General features: G+C 40.3%; 1 protein-coding gene across 3 annotated transcripts in view; it reads left to right on the top strand.

The window, feature by feature from the left end:
- The window catches only part of FHIT (fragile histidine triad diadenosine triphosphatase), a 495,922-nt gene extending 469,740 nt beyond the window's left edge, over positions 1-26,182 (top strand). For 2 of the 3 annotated variants that reach the window (XM_040568623.1, XM_040568622.1), the window contains one exon: positions 25,872-26,182. In XM_040568623.1, coding sequence (XP_040424557.1) covers positions 25,872-25,901 — 30 coding nt within the window. In that variant the 3' untranslated portion in view covers positions 25,902-26,182. Of the gene's footprint in view, positions 1-18,101; positions 18,206-25,871 lie in introns of all 3 variants that reach the window. The other variant, XM_040568621.1, reaches the window with a different exon arrangement.
- Positions 26,183-26,564: the final 382 nt, after the last annotated feature.

The following is a 26,564-nucleotide window of genomic DNA, read 5'->3' as shown; positions in this document are numbered from 1 at the left end:
ACCAGGAAAAAAAATTATTGTTTAATTAATAAATTTAATAGCCTGAGGTATTCTGATCAATAAAAAATAGTATGAGAGAATAGGGCCTGATGCAATGAAATATTGAGTTGTCTGCAGACAAACCGATGATTTTCTTTAAAACCATTCATGCTCCTGCCTAGTTAGTTAGGGGAGGCTGTGTGGCAAGATGCATTGCTGTGCTGAAATACAAACCAATAGGCTATCCTGAACAACAACAAAAAATGAAGCAGCTCCTTGTGCCTTGGAACAATTTCCCCTTTATGTTTTCTCTGTGTGACCTTTCGAGCTTTTTTTTTTTTTTTTTCCCCTTGCTGGCTCTGAGATGCTGAACTTGCTTCCACTGAAGCCAATGAGTGTTTTTCCACTGAACGCAGCAGACCCCAGCTGGGTCGAATTCTGCTGCTGACAGGGCCTGACTCACTGCCTTTCCCTGTTGTGACATTAGATCAAAGCCTCGTTCCAGCTCTGCAAATCCGGAGTTACCGCACTGGCTCCACGGGTTATCCCAGATAATGCAGAGCAGCCAACAGCAAGATGTGCCCCCGTCTCCTGTTACCAGTGGCTCAAATGCATGCAGCGGCGACTGCCTGGCAGGATGGGGCTGTTTGCTTTATCCACAGCTCTGCGCTGAGCCCCATCATGATTTCATTCTTTGCTGAGACAGCCAGGGGCTGCTCTAATGCAGAAGTGGTTGCTGGGGGAAGTACGCAAATACATCTTTTTTTTTAGTTCACGCTGTATTACAAATAAGTCCTTAAAGAAAAGGCCTATGGATATTGCAAGAGGATACTGCCTTTGTTGACAGGCAGAAACAACAGAAATCTTCATCTTATTTTGTGTGGTAGGCAGAAAAGGAAACAACATATCTCTTGCAAATAAATGCATCTAATTAGCTCCACGTGTCACTTCTGACATCAATGTTAAGTGGCGTGTAGAGTTTCAATTTGAATATGCTTTTGAAACAGTCCATTAGAAGGAACGGTGCTGCAGACACCATGAATTGATTGAGTTGATTCTACTCAATTCATTTCCTTCATTGGACTTTCCAGACCCTTCTTACAGTTGTCCTCCCATCATTCTTCCTTGCCTGCCATTCTGTAGATATGTTTTTCTTTTCTGATTTCATGGCAGGATATGGTAAAGTTTACTACAAAACACTTTCTGTTACAGTCACTGTAACAGTGTCCGTGCTGTCCTTCCATGCTCTCTGGCCATGGTTTTTCCTTACAGATTAGTCAGCTATGGTGCCAGCAAGCTGTGGAAATATATTAATTAGGATATTTGAGAAAAGAGGCTGAAAATCAACATAAAGCAAACAAATGGAAGAGTTGCACAAAACAAGCTTAATCAAAATACCTGGGAAAACAAGTCCTAGAGAGGATAGGAAGGTAAAATCTTGTATTGCAGCAAATCATTCCTCTTTTTTGGAAAGACAAGGTTGTTGCCAACTTAGTGTTGCTGTGGTGGTGTTGATGGTAACAATATATTGCTGAGTTTTTGACAAAACAGTTGTAGAGCTGGCATGGCAGAAGCTAAGGATTACATTCATTTGGCTAATGTTATGTGGAGAGAAAGCACACCCACAGCCTTTGCTCTACCTTGGCAGGTCATGAGTAAAAGCACTCTGGGGCCTTCTCCAGGTTTTGAGCATGGGCTAGGTTAGGGCTCAGACCATTCCTGGATTAGGTATCGCCTTCGGTTGTGTTAGGTGCTGTGAGGCACTTGGTTGGGCAACAGATTAAGTGAAAAAGAGAGAACGTAATGGAGGATGGAAAAGCGCAAAGGAGGGGAAGGATGGACAGGATGGTGGTAACTTCTTCAGTAGCAGCAAGCAGTTCTGCCAAGTATCTTGGGCTCAGTATGGCTGTGACTGAAACTGAGTGTCTGGAACAAAATGGAGCCCTTTCCACACTTTCACTGGAGCCTATTCCACCCTTTTTGTTCCTGCTGTGTCTCACTTTTGAAGCTCCAAAGTGAGACGGAAGTATTAGAATATCTATTACTCCTTTTATTATTATTTTCACCAATTCAATGTAATGGCAGATGTGCTAGTTATCATCTATTCTTACTTTATTGTGTTAATTGTGATTCTGAGTTTACAAAGCGACCTTGTTTGGATGAATGCAGGCTCCTCCCTTTCTGCACTGTTTTTATCAACAAAGATCATTACAGGTTTTCAGGCTGTTGTGTGAAACCTCACATTTTTCATGCTGAGTTTACAATTACAGAAGACCTGCAGACCCCAATTATCACAGTGAGGCAGGGGACAATGCTAATGGATAAGAATGATACTTAGGAGCAAACGCTGCAAGGTGTGGTGCTCCCTAGCTAGGTTGCTTTTCACCCTTTAAGTGCCATGCACATTTTCTGGGTTGAGGCACAAGAGTACTGAAAATAATACCAAAAGTTCGGTACACATAATTGAAAAATGGCAGTGGAAAATTATAACAGTAAATTTCTGAAGATGCATCAGGAGATGCCAAGTAGATACACAAGGAGATGCCAAGAATGAAGGAAAAACATCCTCCTAAAATTTGTCAAATGTTCAGTTTTGAGCCAGAAGATAACATTTTCATCTAGAATTTCAACTGATTTGTCATAATTATTTCCCTGGTTTTAATCTGGCTCTGCATAGTTTTCTGACTCATGCTATGACTTAATCTCTCTTCCTGTACTGTGCTCTCTGCCATAATATGTGAGCATCCAGACATCTTCACTCTCTTTAATTAAAGCAAGAGTTCTTACCCTCAGACATGGACAATGAGTAACACAGCTAGCTATTCTCATCATGCTCAGTCTTTTTAAGCTGTGTGTCCACTGGTATTAAGTGCAATCCCATTTTAGCATTTAAATGAGTGATCAACTTAAGTGAGTTCAAATAGATCTTGCATGTACAGTCAGTGTTGAGAGAGCGCTTAAATATCTTTCTGAATTTGGACATGGCAGTTTCAGATTTACTGACAAAATTGTTGCTATCTACAAAATGTATTTTTTTTTTTCCTAGGATCTCATTAGAGGAATTGAGGATAATGGCATTTTCCTACTGGTACTAAAATCAGTGCAAAATCTGTGTTCATGTGATAAGCAAAAGCTTAGTGTAGCACGCTGGTAAAAAACTATTTTGTTTTACTTAGCTAATTTTCAGCATTTCTGTCTCTTTATTAAAAAATCAATTCAGGATATTTCACAATTTTCAGCCATGAACTTGGATAAATATTTTTTTGCGATAAAATTATCCAAATTTTCACTGATGTCCCAAAATCTCAGCTGAGGTGGAATGATGGAAGCCCTTGACTCGTTCCATGTCAGATGATCCATAACACAATATTTATAGCTTTCCTAGTCTTCTCAGGGCTATCTCCTGAAATGTCCCCAGGTGCTTGGCACTGTCATCTAGAGCCCAACTTCTTTTTTAAAAAAAAAATAAAGATAGGAGTGCCAGTAAACTGTGATAGGAGGTAGCAATTTGGTGCCCTGTGGGTTCAGTTGATCCATAAGACATCTGGTAGCCTTACAAGTGCTTTCCTGGAAGCAGGTCTGTCCTGCCTGGGCCCTGGTGTTGCGATAAGGTGCAGAGAGGTTTGTAGGGTGCATCAGCTTGGGCGGAGCACCAGGCAAAGGTCTGGCCCTGGCCAGTTCCCAAGGGAAAAAAGTGCCCACTAGATGTAAAGAATTTTTCTCCAGCCTGGTGAGTGGACCAAAGGGACTGAAGCCATGACAGGAAATGAATATATTACAGTGTAGGTAAAATTGGACCTGAAACAGGCTTTTGAAATAAGAAAAAAAGTGCTATAAAAACCAAATGCTAGTTTAAAACAAAATAAACTGAAACAAAACCCCTAAGGGTAAAACGTTACAATATGTAGTATTCTCTGTGAGCAGGTGAAGTATTAGAAAGAAATGGTGTGAAGAGGAAAAACTCATTCTGTCTAGCAATGTTAGTTTACAATGTTAGCTAAATTAAGCAGTTATTGATTATTAATAAATATTCTCTTCTTAGTGGCTTATTTAATTTTTGTAAGCTTTCAGAATTCCCTATGGGGTGCCCTCAGTTTGAGTGGCAATAGTGAAAGATTTATGCTCTGTAGCATGCTGGCTGTGCTGCCAGCAAAGTAAACAGCACTTAGAAGATTTGGGCATGCGGCTTCATTTAATGAGAACATCATCTTTCAGGGCACGGATTTGTTCATGTAACCAAATAGGCCATGCATATTCCTATTTGTTATAAAAATTAATATACAAAATAAACTGTTTATGTAGCTATATGGACAAGTAATATTATGTCTGCATCCCTATCTATATAACTTCATCATAACATTACTTAGTAGCTCAGAAGTGACAGTGAAACTCTATGGCATCATGTGGGTGTTTCAGATGGGGAAGAAAATGCAACAGTCCCGAAGTGAGAAGGACCCATGTACCGTATCGCTGTGTCTTTTTACTGTTAATGCTCTCCTCCACAGTGAGCGTTAGATGATCTGCACGGCACACAATGCATACTTCTAAACTGAGGTTAAAATCAGTAAGGAATAGAACGTAAGAATTTGTACTGTGTGGTATTTGATGATAAAATTAAATTGGATGCTTGTAAGAAAAACAGCTATGCCATATTGCTGCGTGGATGCTGTTATCTACATGTGTGTTCATTTTTCTTAATGCTAAAATAATGCTGCAAACATACAGTGAAAAGGAAAATAACGTCAGATCTATAATCTGTTTGAAAATGCTGCTCCTTTTACCACAACCATGGCACAAAGGAAGAGCTTCCTCACCATGTGTCCCTGTTAAAGCAAGAATATTAAATGACATTGTGTCTCTTTATACGAACCACAGACAAAACTAGGGAAAGCAGAAGGAGAGAGTCATGAGGTCCAGCTGTTGCCCTGCTCTGCAGACGTTTTGAGGCTGGTCACTGGTTTCTCTGTCTTAGAGAATTTTGATAACTCTGAGTTCATGCAGTTAGATATCTTATTCTACCCTTGCTGCATAATGCACCCAGAATTATATGAAGCTGTTCTTTATTTTACAGTGATTAATTGCATTGCTGTAATTGTATGTTGGCTAGTATGAGTGTATTCTCATTTTCTTCCAGGATTATCAATTAACTATCACATTTTCCAAGACTTTTAAGTTCAGATAGTTTAGAAATATGTAGTTTTCTTAATACAAAACATTAAAACATTCTTTAAAAGTTCTAGTGATGGAAAATGTAAAACAATTTTAAAATTTGTTGGTTGTGAGTTCCTTTTGTTTTTGGGGTACTGCATAACAGATCATTTCCAAGCAATTATTATGTGAAAAATGTTGGACTTTCTTAGTTCATACATATATCGAAGATGCAAAGCCAGTACAAAAATAATTTTAATTGGTTTGAGATAGTAGCAGGAAATGATTTTCCTTCATTTGTAGAATCAAAAAAAAAAATTAAGGTATCTCAGCTATTGAATTTGGAAAAGGATTGCATATTTCAGTACTGCAGTTATTCATGTGTGAAATACAGAAAAATGTTAATTGAGGTAGGCTTGTGAAGTGAAATTAGTTGCAAGTGGACTGTAGATGAGCAAAGGGATTCTTAGGATGTTGCACCTCAGCCATACTTTGAGGCTAATTCATTAAAGATAATTGGAATGTTAAATAGTTTCCTATAAGGAATTGCTGCTACAGTGGTCTGACACTTTCAGTCTGATTGAATCAAATGCTAATTACTAATATTCAGATTTATGCTATGCTTATTTACGTACTGGCTGCTCTGATTACTTCCTTGACTGCTGGTAATCTTTTCTGTCAAGGGTAACAGCCCTTCAGTCACCTGAAAATTAGGCCTTGAATGAGAGGAATTTCAGCAAGAGGAACTGCCTGTTCCTGTCCTTGTCTCTGTATCTATCAAGTCTGTGTTAAAAATAGGAGTGGTTGAGTAGTCTTTCAGTGTTTCATAGCTGATTAAACACTTGCCAATGACTTGGGAGTAAATGCAACATCAGCATGGTTCTTTGAGTGGGCTTGACAACATTTATGTACCACTGCACTTGATGTTCAAGCAAATGGGCTTTTACCACAGATGGAATATCTGTGGGTTTGCAGCCTAAATACCCGAATTGTGGTCTAAGCACCTTTGGGATGTAAATGTGGCTTGTTGGGCTCCAGTCCATAAGATGGATCCACGCTCCTGTGTGGGACCCTTGGGAACAGGGAGAGAGCTCTGGCTGTTGGCTTTGGTTGGATGTGATGTTCCTGCCCTTATCCAGGACAAAGGAAAACCAACAGAGGAAACAACTCAGGGTAAGTTCCCCATTGTAAAGGCAGAATACCAAAGTGAATTGGACAGAAGTGAGAAGAAATGTTTTATGTCAGAAAGCCAAATAAAAATCCATAGCCTGTTACAGATTTCTTTTGCTTTCCTTTATTTATTACTGTGACATAAGTGTTCTCTGCATCTATTTACTCTTACTCAGGGTCTCAGGCTTGCATATTTCATATGCCCAGATGGTCTGCATCACTTTGTGAGGGATGATCTTTCTGTGCTGGAAAGGTGTGTGTGCTAGGTCCCATCCACGTTATCACTTATTTATTGCCTCCCTGGTGGCATGCTGTCGCCAACAGGCGTATAATTAGAATAGCTGAGGCTGGAGACCTGTGGAAAGTCTGAGTACTTTTGTAATTGGCCAGTAAATGCTGTAGGTTGTGCTTGAATCCTCTGCAATTTCTGCTGTTGGAAGCTCAAGTTTCTTATTCCACTGACATTTATCTTTTATAAGTAGATGGAAATCCTTCCATTTTGGATCTGTTCTCATTTGTGTTGCCTTATTTGAGAACTTGTTATTATAAACAACCTGTTCTTGCTTTTACGGAAACCTCCAGTCATTTAAACAGAATAGCAACTCCTCTTGTGCTCCCGCCCTGTACAAAAAGATAAAGAGAAGTGAAAAGTAAGAATAGGAGAAAAATGTTATCAGAAACAGCTAAGCCAACAGCATAATCTGCAAGTTCTGTGTGTACAGTTATGATATCTGAAACATAATTATCAAGCTTAAGTTAATTAGACTAATGCTTAGAAAATCTGGCATGGCAGATTGTGGTAAGTAATTATATATACCGATTAAAAGATGTAATACACAGTGAGCAAAGGCAAAGGAAAACTCCATTTGATACAGCCAGTGAACATAGACAATTAAGAAGTCAAGTAGATGAGCACTGACAAAGATACTGAACTTTGTAGAAGATGATGGGCAAGATGCTGGTTTTCCAGTGGAACAGATTTTACACAGTATCAGTCAAATACTTTGTTTTAGGAAAACCTATGCTCCTGATTCCTAACTGAAATATGCGAAGGGGCCACTTGTTTTTTGCATTAGGATTAGCTGACATGACTACAAGGTTATGTGCAAACAGGAATGTGACATTAGAGTACTAGTTTACATATATATAGAGGTTGTGTAAATGGCTTTTCTTAAAAGCAATTCACAAGATGTCATATAAGAAATAAAGCTGTGGAGACAGTGTCTTCTGCAATTAAATGTAATGTAATAATGCTTACAGGTCTCAATGAGGAGAGCTTGTGCACCCTTCTGCACCTCAGTACATGCACAGACTAAGCCCTGGAAACAAACTGAGAACACGATCTTTTTGTGAATCTTGTTTAAGGCTAGTTAAAAGAAATAAAAGACAGGAGAGGAAAAAATGTATCAGGAGACCTTGTAGAGAAATTTTGCTATCAAGGTACCCTACTCTGACTTTAAGTTGACCTTATTTAAATGAATAAAATGATTTTGCCAGTCCACAACAGTATGACAATACAATATAGTTCCCAGTCAACCTCCTCCTCAAGAGTAGGTAGGAAACCTGCAAATTCCCAGTTTCGCAAATTGAGATGATGCGAACTCAGACTAGATCTGTTCTCACAGCATTTAATTCCCAAGTACTTGAGCTGAGCTTCTGGAGTAATGTACAACCTCTACTGAATGGAGCCATGTGCTTTATTCATATCAGCTGGAAATTGCTTTCATTTCTGTTGATCTCGTTTCCTAAGGCATGAACAAACTGAAATGAAAGCAAATAAAATTGCTTTCTCTGGAAACTGGGAAGGTTTCGGTTGCTTTTCCTATCTTCATACCCTTTCTACCCTAATCCCCTGCTATGTTTGTGATCTCCCCATCCATGAAGTGTGGGATTTTCTATACCTCTGAAGCATGTCCTCCAAGTTATGGTGAGAAGGCCTGGGACTGGCTGCCAGCGTAATGTTACAGGAGCAGAACTGGCACAAAATGCTGCAAACAAAGTTCCAGTGAGTTTTCCAGATGAATATTTCTAAAATGTGTGTGCTCAAAGGTTTGAATATGAACTCTGTCCAAAAGCAATGATACTGAAATCTGCACAAATAATATTTAATATGTAAATTATATCAAGACAGGAATTCTATATAGAAACATGGGGGTGTCTGGGAAGATGTAGCATGGGCTACGGCAACTGACTTTTTCTAGTTGATTTTCAGAGTATTTTCATCAAAAAGACCTTCCTACTAGTGGAAGCTATCAGCCTTAACTGCACCATGCATCCAGCTAAAATTAATTATACCCAAATTCACAGTCCCTTCACTGAAATCTATTGCAGAAGATTATATTCCTAGGCTATAATACTATCCCTGCTTTTCAGTGTGGGTACAACTGTGGTTTTACTCCCCAGAAAAAGAATTTGAACAGAAGGCCAACATTGCAGCTTAGAAGAGGAGCAAATATATTCCTCCTTCTCAAAAGTAAAGGCAGCCTGTGCCACTCCACCCCCTGAAGAAGCCACTGCTCTCCCAGTCTGAGCTTCACCAAAAAAAACTAAGGGCTCTGTGTTGCCCCTGTTTTGGGCCCTTGTCTGTGACTTTGTTCTCATTTGATTTTGTGTGGAAGTTGAGGTTCATCTTGAGGAATGAAGGAGCATGCTTGAACAATATTAAGTTGTTCCTTGTTCTCCTTCCCCTTCCTTTGTCAGGGTCTTCCCACCAGTACAAGGCAGCATGGAGACCTCTTGCACAGCTCACAGCCTCTGCATCCATCTCTCACAAAAGGGAGTCTTAGATCATATTCTGTTATGGATAGCTTACCTTTCTGATGATTTTACAATAAGAAAAAATAAACTGGGCAAAAGCCTACATGATGTCTCTGAAGAGAACATCCTATTTAAATTCAATGGCAATAACTGATTAGCAAAACTGAAAGAGGCTAATGACCATCTGAAATCTCCAATTCTGCTCCTGTGTCTGGGTCTAGTGCTGTATACTACCATTATAACATCAAGAAAGCATAAACCTCCACAAGTATTCTAGATGTTGAAGAAGCATATTTTTCTTTGCTGCTACTTTAAGAGATGAATTTTCAGACTCTAGGGCATTTGCCCTTGACAAAGCTTGTCTGGTTCGTATGCCACTAGGTCAGTGGAATATCAATAGATTCTTAATGCAGTCTGTCTTTTAGAGTTTCTTTCATTTCTCAGAGCAAGAGTAAATGTCATTCCTATTGGCAGGTTATAATGGGAACATTGAGATACTAATTTTGAAAAAAATATACACAGCTGTTAAATAGTCTTGGTCTCCATCTTGTGTCCTCTGTCTGTAGCAATTACAAGGTTAGATATCCCTTAAGATGCCAGAAAAGGTCATTTTGTTGTCTTTTCTACCCCCATGCCTCAGTGAAATATTCATGGTACAGCTCAGGTATTGGGATTGGGTTTAATGTTTCGTTGCCTCGCCATCTGTTTTGTTCTTGCAGTTGTTGTTGCTTTTTCCCTTGGCGGGGGGTGAGGAAGCATGGAGGCTGTGGTGAGGGATGCTGGCATGCAGGTCCAGACCTGGTATAAAAGATGAGCACTGAATCTGCAGTAACAGTGTAGATCCTCTGATCAGTTATTTTCTTTTTAACATCAAAAGTTTTTGTGGTGAAAATCTGCTATTATGCATGTAGATCATCAGTGGTAGACAGCCTCTGTGTTTCCTCAAAGGCTATGAAGCTGCATTAAAGTAAGCTTTTATATTATATGCAAAGTTCACTCATACAACTTAGCCCAGGCATTGAAATAAGCTCCTCACTGAGACAAATGGCATTATCAAATTCCAGGGACACATTCAGCTGAGTTTTCCAGGATATTGTGGTAGCTTGGTGGCAAAGGACAGCACTGAGAAAGGCTACACTTACAAGGTGATGCAGAGCACCATGATGGTTTTGTCTCAAGTGCCCAAGTGCCTTGATCACAGCCAGCCCCAACCACCAGCTGCTGGTGGCATCCTCCATCTGCCACGGGACCTGGGGACAACCACAGGGTCACAGAGACCTGACAGAGCTTGTAGGGCTCACAGGAGGGTCGGGGTGGCTTTCTCATATTTAAGTGTTATGCTCCTTTGTGATTTTATTTTTACTATACCTATGGTGTTTGCCCCCATCATACTTCACAAGGATTTTTTCAGATCCTTTTTGATCTTGTTCTTTTTTTTGCTATTTCCCCTCTTATTGCTGTTGATTTAAATGTCATGACATTTTAAACATGACTTATTATAACAAAACAGTATATAAAACAATATGCGGCATAATAAATGCAGCCATATTTTTCTGAGTGAATGTTAAATGAGAGCAATTTATTCCTCAACCTATTTTACTGGATGGTATTGGCCACGTAAATCCTGGGGAGGCCATCTCAGAGGCAAGGTAGCTTTGCATGTGGAAGGCCAGAAGCTAAAGAAGTATCTGGGGGTTGGCTGGAAGAATGGATCATCCTGAGGATGTAGCTGTGATCCCATCACAGTGATGTGATCCCATCAGGGAAAGCAGATAGGACAGTCCTGGAGAAGTCTGTTGGCGGGTGAGAGGTCCCCTGAGATAGTGGTCCTGGAAGCACAGAGAAGAGCAGGCTTTGAAACCGCATGGGGTTTTCTTCCAGCATGCAGCATGTGTCATTTCTGACATTTGAAATCTTAAAATATTCCTATAGTTGGCAGAGAGAGTGACTCAGAATATAAGTTACTCCAAGACGCATTAAGTGAATGTTTTCTTAACTTCAGAAGTGTTCAGGGGGTAGGGAGGCAGGGGGACTTTGTTTAATAGGAGCTGTTTAGTTGGCGTATGCCTATTCCCCAAAAGAGAAGAAAGCTGCTCTTTGCTCTGGTCATTGCAGGCTCTTCCCAGAGGTGTGGTGAGGAGGGAAGATCTCCCCAGAAGTTTGCGCATGCTCGTGTCCCCCCAGCATGCTGAACCAGCTCTGTGCTGATACCGTGGGACCTGCAACTGATTTTCTTGGTGCTGGTGAAAAAAAATACATAGCAAACAAACTGAATCAACCACCCTAATACAAATGTGTCTTCCTTGGCGTGTCATGAATCTTATTGAGCGTGCCTAGGGTAGGGTAAATATTTGTCTGAAGTTAAGAAGATTAGCGGGGGAAGTTCTGACTTTGAGACTCCCTGTGCTGAGAGCCAGAATCCATCAGCCTGATACGGGCACCCCGAGGTTATCTCTGCTACCAGGGTGGGACCGACACATCGCTCTGTGGCTCTGACCTTTGGGGAAAATGCTTTCAGTCAAGTAATACATGCACCTGCATGAAATTTTTGAATCACTGGCTCCATCCTTGATTAAAGTGCTTTTTCTTGATTAAAAATAGCCTTTTTCCAAATGAGTGATGTTGCGTGGCAGGCTGTGCACACAGTACAACGCTTCCTCCATCATTATCACGTTGATGACATTGCCATTTCTTACTCAGGACTCTATGCAACACACCTCCCTCATGTAGGCAGTTCTCACTAGGAAATGCCTTTAGCAAGTTCCCCGCATCCCTCCATTTAGTCTTCCCAGGTGAGGAAACCTGCAGAGGTGCTTGTAACATTATCTGTTAACTGAGGATAATGGGTAACTTCGGGCAACTTTGTCTACTTTAAAGCATGGAGGAAAATGTATCCAAACATGTTTATAGACTCTTGCTTGGATTTCTATCAGACCGTAAATAGCAGTTTTCCAAGTTTTTGGCAGAACTTCATATGCTAGTAGATACTCCTTCAAGCATCTCCTTTGTAACGTGCTCACTTTCCAAGAATTTTATCTCCGTTGGAGCCAAACTGGAAGTCTGTCAAGGTTTGAGCTCTTCCGAGTGCAATTTACATATTTCACTGATCAGTGGATGTGTTTTCTATATAACCATCATTCTGTTTATGGTCTTGTCTTGTATTCTTTCAAAAGCAAATTGCTTAGGATACCTTTTGTATTTATTTTTTTATTTTTATATGCAGAGTTGTTAGAAACTAGTTTTTGCAGTTTTTATTTTAGCAAAGCACTTAAACACATATGCTTAGGAGTTTTTACTTAACCTTTGTGTGTTTCCACAAAATTTTACAGTTAAGTGCTTTGCTAAAAAGGGTGCAGTTACTTGTGTCCATGTTGAAGTATGAGGTTCAAGTCTTTCCCCAAAGCATGACAATAAAACTGAAAAAATATTTGCAATTTGAAAAAATATTATGAAAGACTCAATGGGAAGAAAAAATTAAACACCCTCTTTAAAATACAGCTTTGATAGACTGAGTTTTCCAATGAAATGTGTGCTTTGTAGGGATAATACCAGTAGTGGTGGTAGCAATATATTGAACAGAAGTGGTGAAAAAATTGGCAAAGGATTATTTTTTTTTCCAGTAGCTAGTTTTAAAAATTGTAATCTAGGTTACAGGTAATTTGGATTTCCTCTCAATCTCATTAAATAATGAGGATTTAATGCAGCAAGTAAAAAATACCACAATCAGGTATTTCTTTCATGGAGATATTGATATAAAATAGAATCCCAAGCAAAGTCAGCAAATGAGGAAGTAATAGGATGTGTTTTCTTCTGCTGTGTTTACTGTAAATTAAAGCAATTAAATTACAGCAGTCTTGTAGCGGTAATTAAGTATGGAGGCAGGCCCAGAGATGCAGAAAGCTCTGAAGTGCCTGAGCTGCTCAGTCGGGGAATGGGAACTGTGGCAAGGGCAGCTTAGAAACAGGGCCTGATTTGGTAGTGGGTGCTGAGGGGCAGCCAGGGCTCTCATGTAGCATTAACACAATATTTTGTGGGTCATCTCATGTTCGAGGGTGAATGTGCTATGTTTGTTCTCCGCCTGTTTTTGCCCTTTCTGAGACCCTGCCTGGAGCAGGTGCATTGGGAGATACCCAGGTGGAGCATGCCCAGGGCTGGGAGTGCCTGTGACTTACCCACAGGTAGGTAAAATAGGATTTAGGGCCAACTGTGTTCAAGAAATGACACAAAGCAATCACAGCGTACCTGAGAAGCTGTTTTGTGAAACCACTGCCTGTCATTCTTTTGTTTTACGTTGTTAGTTCAGACAAGACTCAAAGCACGACAAGAGGCACAGAGGAGGCTGCCCATGAAAAAGCTTACACTTCCTTTAGGCAGACAGCAGAGGCTGAGGAAAAGGGTAGAGTGTAGCAGGAGGTACAGATGATAGCAGTAAATGTCACAGTTAATTACATTATGGGGAGGGGTGAAAATGAAGCCTTACTAGGAGGATGTAAGCTAAATAAAAAAAAAAAAAGGGGAGAAGAAGGACAAGTCCAAGGAGAAAAGGGTGAAGAAGGCAAATGAGAAATTAATGTAGAGGTAGCACGTGAGGAAGTCAGTACCTTAGTACCACTAAATAGCTGAGGAGGTATAGCCAGCTCAGTCCTACAGGTCTTTTCCTCTGGTAAGATGACCGGGATCAAGCCCCACTGCAGCTGCTTGCTGCAGCATGAGAAAAGGGACAGGGATGTGCTGTGGTGGTGTTTCATCACACAGCTCTGAGTCCACAAGGGAACTGGAGGACAAGGTGTGTACAGCAGTTTTTGTCACCAGTTTTTTCACCAGTCTCTGGAAATGGGTTGCCACTAAAGAGATGAAACTTCTATCCTCATCACGGTTCACATGTTAATCCAGTGCTGAAATATTACTCTGCAGATTTCACCGACGTGGGGGAGGTTAGTGGGGAAAAATAACTAAGTAACCCGAGGTATATTTGTAATAACAAACAATACCAGCTAGGTAATGCCTAACATCTGATCCAAACGACTAGCAAAGATTGGTGTGTTTTGTTTTGTTTTTCCTGCTGGTTTTGACAATGTTATATTGTGTAATTGAAGTAGTTGAGTTTTGTTGTATTGCAGTAGTTTGGTGTAATTACTCTCCACCACTATGATTTTTCTTTTAGTTATGTGTATCAGAGGATAGTAAACTCTTAAGTATCAACAGTAAATATTCATTGAGACTGACAGTGTTAATTAGCATAAGAGCTTTTTTTTTTTTACAATACTTCTAGCTAGTGCTCTATGTTAACACCAGCAGAAAAGCTACCTGTTATCGCGTAAGTAGAACAAACCATAATATAGATGTCACGTCAAGCAACAGACAGTCCTGGACCTGGGTTCACAATAGCTTGCTGCATTGTGAATTCTGGGCTCCTCCACAAAGGGCAAGAATCAAAGGTTCCCCAATGCGAATGTGTTATAAAACAATATTGTGTTTCCCTTAAGAATTGCAGTGATAAAACGTAGACCATTCTGCAGCACTAACAACTTTAATAAAATAACATAAAGCACAGCTGTCAGGTCTGCCAGCATCTCACACTGGGAGACATGAGTGAGAAAATGAACGCTTTTCACAAGCAGAAATATTCAAAGAGCTTCACTGTTTACAAGTAATCAAGACTGACAGTCATAGATTATTGGTGGAAGAGCATTTTCTGCTTGAGGTGAAAGAAGAGGATAATTTATCAGTAAGCCCAAGAAGTCAGACATCAGTAATGATCTGCTTGAAGAAGGGCTTCTCTTAGAAATAGTGCATTTATTTGTACTGCGAGGCAAGAAGATTATAACCAACTAAGTTATACCCAAGAGTCTTAGTGCTTGAAGAATGTTGAACCAGATACAGCGTGTGATTTGGGTAACGGCAATTAGGGAATTGACTAATGGGCATCTCAGTGTTTGCCCAGAATATTACAAGAAAAAAGTTAATAGCATAATAAAAATTGTCTAAAAGAACATTCATACTCTTCCACCTTATCCTGTACTTTCAGAGTTATTTGAGCTGCGCTAATCTCGTTGCTTATGTTGTTGTTAGTTGCATTTTTGAGGTGCTCCTGTAATGCCACAATAGGTTTGCATTTGGTTTCAGAGTATTTGGGTTTCCAGAGTTTTGCAGCAGAGCATCTTGTCTGTCTGTTGTGGTTCTTTTGCATTATCTTTCTCTTATGTTTTTCTGTTCCGTTATGTACCAGTAGTTTTTCAAATGGTAACTAGCTGGATCTCTACAGAAAATGACTAGTGGATTGCAACTGCCCTGTGGAACATACCTTGGTGTGCTCCCTGACCTGCATGGATGTAAGGCTGCCTGTAGGCAAACTCCACTCCCAGTGCCTCTGCCATGTCTTGCAGGAATTGCTGCCCAGGTACCAAGAAATGCTGATTCCTTCCTGGGGTACAGCATGGATGAGAAGGATTTGATTATAACTAGATGATGATGCTCATTTGATGTAAAATACCACGGAGATTAATTCCTTGCAATTTAGTATGCATTCTCTGTCCTGCCAGGCTCACCTAAAGCTTTTTTTCTTTCACCTCCTTCATCCAAATTTTTCTGTCTTGCACTTAGTATACAGTTTATATGTTTTAGTCTTTAATTGGCCAACTTTGGCCAACGTTACCATAATACTGCTGAGGACATGCTATGCTACCCCACTCTTCTGCTCCACATCTTAAGGGGGCTGGGCTTCAGGGCCGTTAAGTCTTCTGTTACCCACCAAAGAGCACTGGGAGCCCTACTGAAGGTATTGGGAGTGGTTTGAGAGGATGTGGTTCAGTCCATCTCCACCTCTACTCCAGCTTTCCAGGGAAATCTGGGCAAAATGACTCACGAAAATCATGTCACGCAGAAGATGTGGGACTCTGGGTAAGGTTTTATTGCTTTTTTGGTTGGCTGTTCTTTTATCTTTTTTCAGAGTTTGCAAAAGTAGAATGGTCCTACAGAAACTATTACAGACTTCAAGCTAGTCTGTTTTGAATATCTCTGAGTAGGAACGTCAGCTCAAGTTCTCCAGCTTTTCTGTCTGACTGGAGACGAAAGAGGGAAATTGGTTTGTTGTTTTTTTAGTTTACGTAAGTTATTTAAATTAGTTGGCTCTCATCTGGATTGCACAGAAATGGGATGGTGAGGGAGAACAGCAGCAAAAGCACATCCCTAAAAAGTATTTCTTGCAGGTTAAGCAGGGAGGTCTTGAGGAACAGGGGCTGCCCTCCCTTGCCTTCTAGCACTTTCCGTATCTCCTGCTGATGCCAGGTTGAATGAGCAAGATATTGCTTTTTTTAGAAAATCAGCTCACCCCTCTGACAGATGATGATTTACCAACCACTTGGCTCATCCTAGTGAATCGTCTTGTGAAGTGTGAGCACTTATAGTCCATGAAAAGTATAAGGTGATGTGTGCTGCTTCCCATAACTCTCTCATTGCCAGCTTAGCTGCAGTACCTATATGCCATGCAGGTGTGTACAGTGGCACAAAGGGTGGATGTTGGCCATGTATCCAGTGTACCTGCTCCTGGTTTGTAATCTTTCTCCATAATTCTATAGCGTTATTACAGATGGATTTATGACATACCTAGAGCTAATGTAACGATGAAGATTAGTTCTATACTAGTCAACAGTAGTGCGCTTTAATTTGCCTACAGCTATTGTATCATATTGGCATGAAAGGAAATAGCTTTCTAATGCAGCTTCATCTGCTGAGCAGAAAAGAATCTGTTGCAGAGAGTAAAACTGCACAGAGCTATAGCTGGCAGCAAAATTTAGAGTAGGAGAAACAGCACAAATAAAAGCATTTGTGAGTTGGATATATGCTAACAATCCTAGTTTATTGCTAAACATGGCCATATACAGTAATGAAGTTTGCTTGGCAGGTACGATGTTGTTTCATCTGTTTTTAACTGCTTCATCTTCTGTACTAAAACTTGTCCGGGAATAAAAGGTGTAAATTCATTTAGCTTCCAACTTTTTTTGTGACATTAACGAAGAGTTGATGTTATGTTCTTCAGAAGCAGTGACGCTGTTAATTCAATCTGTACTTGTCTCTGTACCTAGAGACACACTGGAATTCTCGATACTTCAGCAATTAATGCAAATGTTTCTGCTGCCTGTTGTTAATGTAGTCTTCCCTTGATGAGTTGCAGGGATTCTTTCAATATACATTGTGTACAAATAGACACTCAAGTGCTACAACTTTATATTTGCCATAAAACAGGAATCTCCCTTCTAGAGAAGCAAGGATGTGTTTGAAGTATTTCAGGTCTTGGATAATATCACTTAATACTTCATATGAGATAGATCTTATTTTTGTTGGCATATTATGCAAGCTACATTCAAAATTAAGTGTTTCACATACTTCTGATCTTTTTTCCCACTAAATCACTGGTGAAATAGTGTGCTTAAAAGAAGTTTTCTTTTGAGAGTAGGGACGTTTTCACTTTCAACAAGGGCAAGGAAGAACTAATAACTTGCATGCAGGGAGGGAATGCATCTCTTTTGAAAACTGCTGGTATAAACTGCTGATGTGAAACAGCTGCAATAGGGCCTTGTTATCACAATAGGTCTTTGATGAGAAGCTGGCACCATGGGAAGAGGAAAAAAGAGAACATTTTACATGAATTACTGGTGTCCAGGCGGCTTGTGCCTAGACCACTCTACTGATGTAATGGGCACTTCAAACTACCAGAGCATTTGTCATCCTGTTACCTACCAGCTTTGCATCAAAGACTCTCAAGGCATCTGACCATCAGCTCACAAAGGTGAACTTTGTCACTGCCTAGCATTCACCCTTGCACCTTGCATTTTCTTTGTGAATCCATCAGAGCCAGTTAACTAATATCCTACTGTTGTCTCCACCCTAAACCAGTAACCTTTACCCTTCATCTTTCTACCACCGGCTCCCTCCATCCCATAAATACATGGAATATCTTGATTAGTTGGGGAGGCAGGTTTGATTTTGACAATAAAATTGGGGAAAGAAAAAAAAAATAAGCTTTTCTTCTTCCTTCCTCAAAAAAGTTGCAACGACATGACAAAGAGGATTCCCCTGACAAGTGGAGAACAGAGGAAGAAATGGCAGCTGAAGCAGCAATTCTGAAGAAGTATTTTCAAGAAAATTAGAGGTAATGGTTTGCACATTAAGTTATTCCTACAACACCCAGAATTCTTTGGTGTTCCATAGGCTTCTTAAGGACACATGAGAATATGTAGAATGGAACAAAAAAAAAATAGAGCTTTTTAGGTTTGTGTTGTTTACTAAAAGGACACAGCACTCCAACAGTGGCTGAAATAACATCCTCCTTCTTGAACAAATAAGCACCATCTTAAAGCTTTTAGTTCCCAGAGAGTGAAAAATAACACACCTGGAAATCAGAATCATCTGAAGCTACTTCAGAGGAATGCCTGCCCTAACATATCCTCCTTGTGTTTTTAGAACAGAAAATAGCCATGGCACAACGAGTTAAAAACTGCTGTGTACAGCCAAACATACACATGTACCTACATGTACAAAATTCCAGCAGAGTGCAGACTATAGAGTGGGATAAGCAAACGCTAACTTTTTCCTGCGATCTTAAATACTCTGTCATTCAACTTCAAAATAAGCCTACTGGAAAACAGCCTGTTCTGCTAGATTTTCCCCTGGCCCTAAAAAGCAAAAAATATGTAGGAAGAACAGAAAAGAGGAAACACTTGCAAGTGTTAACATTGGTGCACTAGAAACGGAGAGGTTTTCATTTTGTACCTAAGTCCCAGAAGGCCAGATTCTTCCAATAGAAATGAACTGGCCCCCAGAGATTGTGTGAGGTACACTGGGATGTATGCTGCAGCAATGAGTGCCAAAAGCTCCCTCTCCCTGTTCCCCGTATGTTGTTTGCATCATCTAGCAGTCTCATTTCTGTAATTTTTTCATATTTTTTTCCTCTGAAGAACCCAATCCCATAAATATCCCTCCTATCTGGCCTGTGACTCATTGCTCACAGCCCAGCTTGACAATCTTGAGCTAAACTACATGATACATGTGGCATGAATGCATGACGCTCTGTCTCCTGTGCCATTCTGTCCTCAACATTGGGCTGGTTTATTGGACTCTTCTTTCCATTTTTTTTCCTTGCGTGATGAACATACTTTGCAGCAAAAACACCAGCTTCTCCAGACAAATTAGGCTATGCCAATGCCTCTGCAGACTGGCACCACAGAAAGCTGTGAAATGCATGTCATTCATGTGGGTGGAGGAAGATTGTCTTTGGCTTCTGGGACTGATCCCATTGGGGACCTACGTACATAAAGGAGAAGCATGAAAGTTTGGGCTACACAGTCAAGTTTCCACAGTGGCTGCTGGATTTAGCTGGGGTAGATGCACCGTTTCTGAGGTTCTGAGATATGGAAATAAACTGGGTAAACTCAGCCAGAAATACCATATCTTTAGGTAAGACGCATGTGAGCTCTCTTCTCTACTAACAGAGGCATTATGTAGTGCTCCATCTATGCCACAGCAGCGAATGAATAGTACTTAGAATAAAATGCGCTATCCCTATTCCAATGTAGTGATGTTCCCCATTATATATTTGGTAGGTCTGGGATTATTTTTTTTCTGATTAGAAATGAATCTGAAGTACATTTGCAGAGAGATTTGTAAAGGAGTTGGAATTGGGTTCCCACATATCAATAAGGTGTTCTTAGGCTCTTCTGATACTAAACACAAAGCTGGATAGATGAAATTGGCTTGCAGAAATGAATTTATACATGTGCCTGGACTTTTATTTCCATTTATTACGAAAATAAATCAGTGTGTCTCTATATGGATGACCTCTTGATAAGTTCTCCATGATATTAAGGTCATTACCTCTCCTAGAACAGGCTGGTAAATTAAATCTCAGCATCATCATTATCATGAGAGTGTTTTTGTCTGGTACAAGCAGTCCTTCCAACCCTTGGTTTCCAACGCAAGGCATCGCTGCCAATCTCTTCTCCCTGATATTGTTTTGTTTCTGAGACTTAAGGCTCTGAACCTCTGATGAAGGTATATCTGAGCATCTTCTGAATTTCTTAGCCTTTACCTACTCTCTTAACCTTGCTTCTAAAACGATGAAGATTGAAAACTCTTGGCAAATTAACAAGGTTATATGCATTCTCCTTGAAAGCTATTTCTTCCTTTTTTTCACCTACAAAGGATTTATTTTGTCATTTATAAGTTTACCTGGACACTATTTGACTTGAGTTTTTTCATGCAGGACAGTGAAAGTCAGAAAGAGCTGAATGTGGGTGTTCTGCAGCCAATATATGGCACTTTTAAGGCCTCATGCATTACTTTTCTACTTAACTGTTTTGTTCAAAGAAGCCCCGCTCAGCTAGATTAGCCTGGAGACTGAGCAGTGTCTCAGCTTTCCTAGCTACCCTTGCATTAATCACAAGTCCTTCAACTGTCACAACTCCTGTGTGACTTGTTAGGTACAGGAGCACCTTTTTCTGTATTTATAGATTCTGATCAATTTTAGATGACTTTCTTTTTGCTAAGAAACACTTGAAGAAGGAAACAAATAAGGCAAGAAGATATCAGTTCTCTTTCTACTACATATGTTGGTGCTGATCACTCTTGGTGGGTTGGGTAGCTATTGCTGAGTGCTTCTACACCAGTCCCCCAATGGCTGGAGATATCCAACCACCTGATTAAAGAAACAAACCCCATTTAGCCTTGCTAAGATTAAAGCTTTAAGAAAATACTTGTCTCAAAATAATTCACTTGGGTGTACAATTGCCTAGAGTAGACAAAACTGAGATCAGGGAATTAATTTGGGTTTTCCATGTGTTCCTGGTCTTTCTCTTTATCTCCCAACCCCACTGCATCCCATCTCCTTAGAAAGACTTGTTGCTTCCTGAACACCCCCAGCATGGGTGGGCTCCGCAGGGCTGCTCACAGCAGTGCCTTTACAGAGCTTAAGTTCAGCGAAGTTCAGTAGAACTTCATGTTAATCTGAAGAAGGACAAGAAAAGGAAAGAAAAACATTCTGTGGAAAGGATATTTAAAATGTCATTGCTCTTGCTTAATAATACCAAGATTTGACCTCTTCAGGAGCCGTTCCCAGTCATGCATTTGCTGTCATATGGCTAGTTGTGTTTGCTAACTGGTTGCTCTTTGAGGCAGAACCACGGGGAAAGAGTCCTTACTCAGCAAGATTGGATGCAGTATCTTAATTTTTAAGTCTGTTTTCAGATGTGCCTTTTAAATTTTTCTAACTAACTATAGCTGGGTGTTTTGATAGTCTGTTTTGTGCATTTTAAATCATGGTACACATGCCATCAAAAAGGCTAAAGATTAAAAGAGTTACTAACTTTCAGATAAGATTTGAAGAATGTTTCTCTTCAAAGGCAATTTCAGTTTGTTTTCTGCAAAAAGAACGAGGCTGCACAAGTTTCAGTAGAAGTTTTCCTATTTTATGCACAACTAAAGTAATACTTTTATGCCATTAGAGAAGTAGTCAGTCTGAAGTATGATGTCAAAATGTCCCTTTGCATAAAGGAGATTGGCAGTGATACTCTGTTGCCTAGTGCTTTTTGAGCTGCAAATATCCCAAAGCTTTTAATTGCTTAATCATCTGAATATTTTGTCATTCAACATGCAAAATTCATTTTAAAATCTCTGAAAATAATTTGGGCTGCACAGTGGTGCAGGATTTCTAATGTCAGTTCTCTACTTCATCCCTAGTCTGGCAACGTTTCTGGAAAACTCAGTCTTTTAAACTTTGTCAGAGAATATGAATTTTATTCATTTTTTCACCCCACTGTGAAGGAGATGATCTCATTCTTTGAGAGCGCTCTTCCTACCTCACGTCTGCCTTTTCTGTATTGAGGTATCAGCGTGTGTGAAAAGATGCTTTTCTGTTATCTTCAGCAGGGGAATTACCACTGTTAACAGCAGCTGACCCGAGGGAATTTAAACTAGCAATTTGGTATGCATCTAGTTTTGCTCCAGCACCTCTGATCTTTCATGCTGCACGTGTGAGGGCGAGCACAAGAGCAATCACATCACTTTTCTTAAATTTAGGCAAGTGTGACAAGATGATTCTCAACACCTTTCCTTGGTTGCTCTACTTTAAGGAAAGCCCTTCCATTATTTCCGGCACTTTGAGCTGAATAAAACACAAAATGATTATGCCTTGGAATGGATCCAGAGTGGATGTGGGACATGTGCTGTGTGTACGCAGCCAGTCTACCCTCAGAAGATGCTGTACCTGGGCTGTGTGGGACAAGGTACAGGTCATCCTGAGTGGTTGCCACAGCAAGAACACAGGCATGGCCAGAGCTATTTTCTACAACAGATATTTCTCCACTGTAGGCAGCCCTTGGCAAGAAAATTCACCGTGCAACTGTAGGAAATACAATGTACTGTGAGCTCTGCTATAGGGAATGGAAGCAGTGGAGATGGGTACCACTGGCAGGGACCCATCAGCCGTGTGAGCCTTGTTTCACACACAGGGCAGGTTTCTGAATGCTTACACTGGAGTAAGGCTTGAGGGGGTGCCTGCTCCTGGGGACTTCCCAAAGAAGCATCATTGAGAGCTGCTCATGCCTGCATTTAGGAGCTGTTTGCATATAATCCTGAAGTAAATACATACCCTAGTAATCAGCCATAGATTTCTCTGCACTCCAGACTTAAGTGCTATTAATTATATCCCCTACTCAGCAGCCTCCAAGAACCATTAATTAGAGAGCAGGAGCTGATGGTTTGCTTGTCTGTGTGAAACTATTATGACCTGAGAGTGAAATATAGCTTCAAAAGAAACATGTTTTATGAAGGTCACCTTGGCAAACATCATAACAATCTGTCAGAAGAGAATGCTGAACTCCAAATGTGTGTTTCAGTGTGACATTATGCTTTAAGTAGTTGGAAATAGCAAAGAGAAGATGAATTGGATCATAGGGTCTATGCTTTTTCACCCAAAATTCTTTTTTTTTTTTTTCCTGTGGTGAGTACATATAAAGTAATCTTTTTGTCATTTCAATGGATGGAAGGAAAGTTAATATCAACAGAAATTCCACAGACAAACATAATCTGGCCCTTGCTGGTATTTTTGAAGTGTAAAACATCCAGAGCCACCACCTCTGCAGCAGGGAGGTTTATGCACAGCAGTTAAATTATCTCTTCAAGGGAAGATGTAACCAGCCAGGAGAAGCACAGTGACTGTGTCTTGGCAGTAATGCCCCCCTAGACGGCTTAGAGCAAAAGGCTATCCCCAGGTAAATGTGGTGTGTTAATGCACAGCATCCTCAGCGTTGAGGCTGATTATTCTTCTGGTTGAAGCACAGCATTATTCTTACGAAAACAAAGATGCAATACAATTAGCTGTGGCTATCAGTGAAATGTCTTCCTCTTGCAGGAGGCCGGCATAAACGTAATGTCACTCTCACAGCTGTTCCAGGGCTCTATTTTGAGGTTTTAAGTGCTACTGTGCTAAAAGTTATGTATCTCATTCTCCGGACTTCCATTTCCCCATAGGTGGCCATTTAATTCAGCTGTAAAGGGTACATGAATTCCATACTGCACTGCTTGGATCCTGTAATTATAGCTACAGTAGAAATGTCACGGCCAGAGACAGACAAGATTGTGCTGCATAAAAGCAAAGCAGCAAATGTGTTACTGTTAGCAAAGGAAGCTGAAACAGGGATGGATGTTCTCTTAACTTGCACATCCAGAAGCCTGAATGCTTACCTGAGCTGTCTGTCAAATACCAAGTATTTTCAGTATGATCCTGTCTTGATTCATCATAAACTTCATATGCATCGCATTGTCTGTGAGGAAAATGGGGAACGCCAAGCGCTACTGATGGGCACTGTATTGCAGGACCTCAAATAAAAGACTCAAGGTACAGGACAGTGCCGAGCTTCAAATAAGGATATGAACTGTGGTCAAGGACTTATGTCTAAACCTGTGCTCAAATGGTGCTACTCCCTTGCCCCCAAAGCTGTGAAAAGATGCATTCACTAAGCAGCCAGACCCTCCTTCGAACAGATTCATAAAACATGTGCCAAGTAATTTACAGGCTGCCATCAAGCTGCCTGTCAAGAGGGGCATACAATGGAAACTGTTGCTCAAAATGCCATCAAATGGGGAAACATATGTTTCAGTGAGAAAAGACAATCAAACAATGAAGTGGGCGGCTGGGGAGTTGCAGCCACAACAGCAGCAAGGATCCAAGCCTTGCACGCAGCCCCGGTAAACAAGTTCGAGGTCTGTGCCCCCGTCTAACAGTTGGGTAACAGCTTTGTGTTTAATAAGTTGAAATAATTTGCTGAGTAGTGAAGCCAGCTCTAAGCGTGGTCTGAAGTGAAGGTACAAAACTGAAGGTACCAAGCAAAAAGCCCACTACACGTTGAATTATTAGCGGAGGTTTGTATCGTGTTATCCTATTACTGTAGCTGCTGCATAATAGAACTGCCCAGAGAGACACTCATACCAGCAACTCGAACGTGACCTCGAAGCTTAAGAGCTCCCTTTGTGTGAGTTTCAGCATCTAGGCTGTGTAGGTGGAAAGGCATTAATAACTCCTCTGTTAAGTAGTTATTTGAAAAAGGAGAGGTGTGATGGACATTTGAAATACATTGGACTGAGTGTATTTGAGGCTCTGTTATTAGCCAGGATATCAGCCTGTACATGAAAGGACAGGCGTGCGGATGGGTAAACCCAAATGCCTGATTTGTGTTAGCTTCTGGGGCTGCTGGAAGCCTCCAGTTAATGCCGCAGTAACAACTGTGCCGTGAGTTTGTGCAGCGAATTAGGATGTGGCTTTTACAGCTGTAGTCAGCTGCAGTTGTCAGGCTCTCAATATATCTATTACTCTGCCTCAAGAATGCTCTCCAGGTCTGTCACGGCACCTACTAAAGCTCCTTTACTAGGAAGGAACACCAAGAAATGTATGAAATTGGAGCAGACAGACATGGGAAGAGATTCCCAACTCATTCTCCGGTGTCTGAGATAGGTTATGTTTTCAGAGCAATGGTCCCAAATCCCTGACGTGTAATGCCTTGGCCTTGGGTAGAGTCCCACAATAGGGTCAGGATGGGTGAAGACATACAAGAGATGATGACTTTGAAAGAGCATTTGTTGGAGTTCATATGAGAGATCAGGCACCCCAAAGACTCTTGCATGACATTATTATAGCAAAATTGATTTGAAGAGTAAGAAGCTGTATTTGATGACACAAGATGCCCTTTCTAATCCTTTGTTCCTATGACTAGCGGTCAACAGAGCTGGGGACTGTGCTGTCTTACTCGGTGATAACAGAGAGGTGGCTTCACTTCATGTTTGTTTTTTGTAAAATGAGCCTGACCTCCTTTGGTGGGTGCTTTGTGAGTTAGGAATGAAAAGCACAATGTGAAAGAAGACATTAGTATTATTTGGAAGTGAACTTCATTGGAAAAAAAAAATAGTAGTATATAATAAATCACAAATGCTTTCCTTTCTTGCTCTGGTATGTGTTTCTAAAGTAGTCGTGTGCAACATTTTTTTCCTTTTCCTATACCACAGGCTATAATAGAAGATGAAATGTGCTGTGTGTGGATTTAACACTGAACGTTTCCTTTTGCCTATCACTGTCAGTGTTTCCTGATGGAACATACTAATGAGCACATAACTCATTAGCAGTAAACAGCCTTACATTTTGTCTTACTAATACAGATCAAAGATACTATTATGTTTAACTGTTTAACTATGTATGTTTATTATTATTATTGTATGTTTATTTAATTATTATTATTATTGTATGTTTAACTGCTATGTTTGATATTTCTTAGGTAACAAAGTGTTTGAAAAACATCCTGTGACATAAGAAACTCCCTGGAAAGACCTGGTTCTCTTGTTCTCAGTGGCCCTGGAGCTGCAGCTGAACAATTTTATTATGTTCTACAAATAGGGATTCTTCTATGAAAAATTTTATTGGACCTTTGGATATCGTCAAGGTTGAATTTCAGCTAAGACAACTAACAGCGCTGATTCAAATACTGCTCTGAGTAGTAACTCATATTTTTCTGAAATGTATACTTGGGAACAAATCATTTAAAATTGTCCCTTGGTCTAAATTGAAATAAAGTGCTAGCAAAACTGGGTAGCTGCTGCATTTAGATACATTACGAAGTGTTTACTCTATGTTGTGCTTTTTGAGATTCGGTTATTGCGTGTGGGCTATCATATCAAAGAAAAATTAGATCTTTTAGCAACGTGACATTTCATAAAAAAAAGTCTTTGTTATAGACTAGACAAGATAAACTTGGAGATCTACCCTTTTGCAAGATAAGATAGTAGAACAAGAAATACGTACCACTCCTTAAGATCTCTCCTTTCTCTGTTGCTTCTAATGCATTGTCAGAAAGTTTCTGGACCTTAAGGTAATAGAAAACACTTCTGCAGATCAACGAATATGTCAAGCTGCTCATGTCATAGTCATCACATTAGGGTTAGACCAGTATGACAGTCCTGCTTGCAGCAAT

The sequence above is a fragment of the Cygnus olor genome, chromosome 10 (genome assembly GCF_009769625.2).
Source record: "Cygnus olor isolate bCygOlo1 chromosome 10, bCygOlo1.pri.v2, whole genome shotgun sequence".
Taxonomy (NCBI): Eukaryota; Metazoa; Chordata; class Aves; order Anseriformes; family Anatidae; genus Cygnus; species Cygnus olor.
This window is presented reverse-complemented; position numbering and strand designations above follow the sequence as displayed.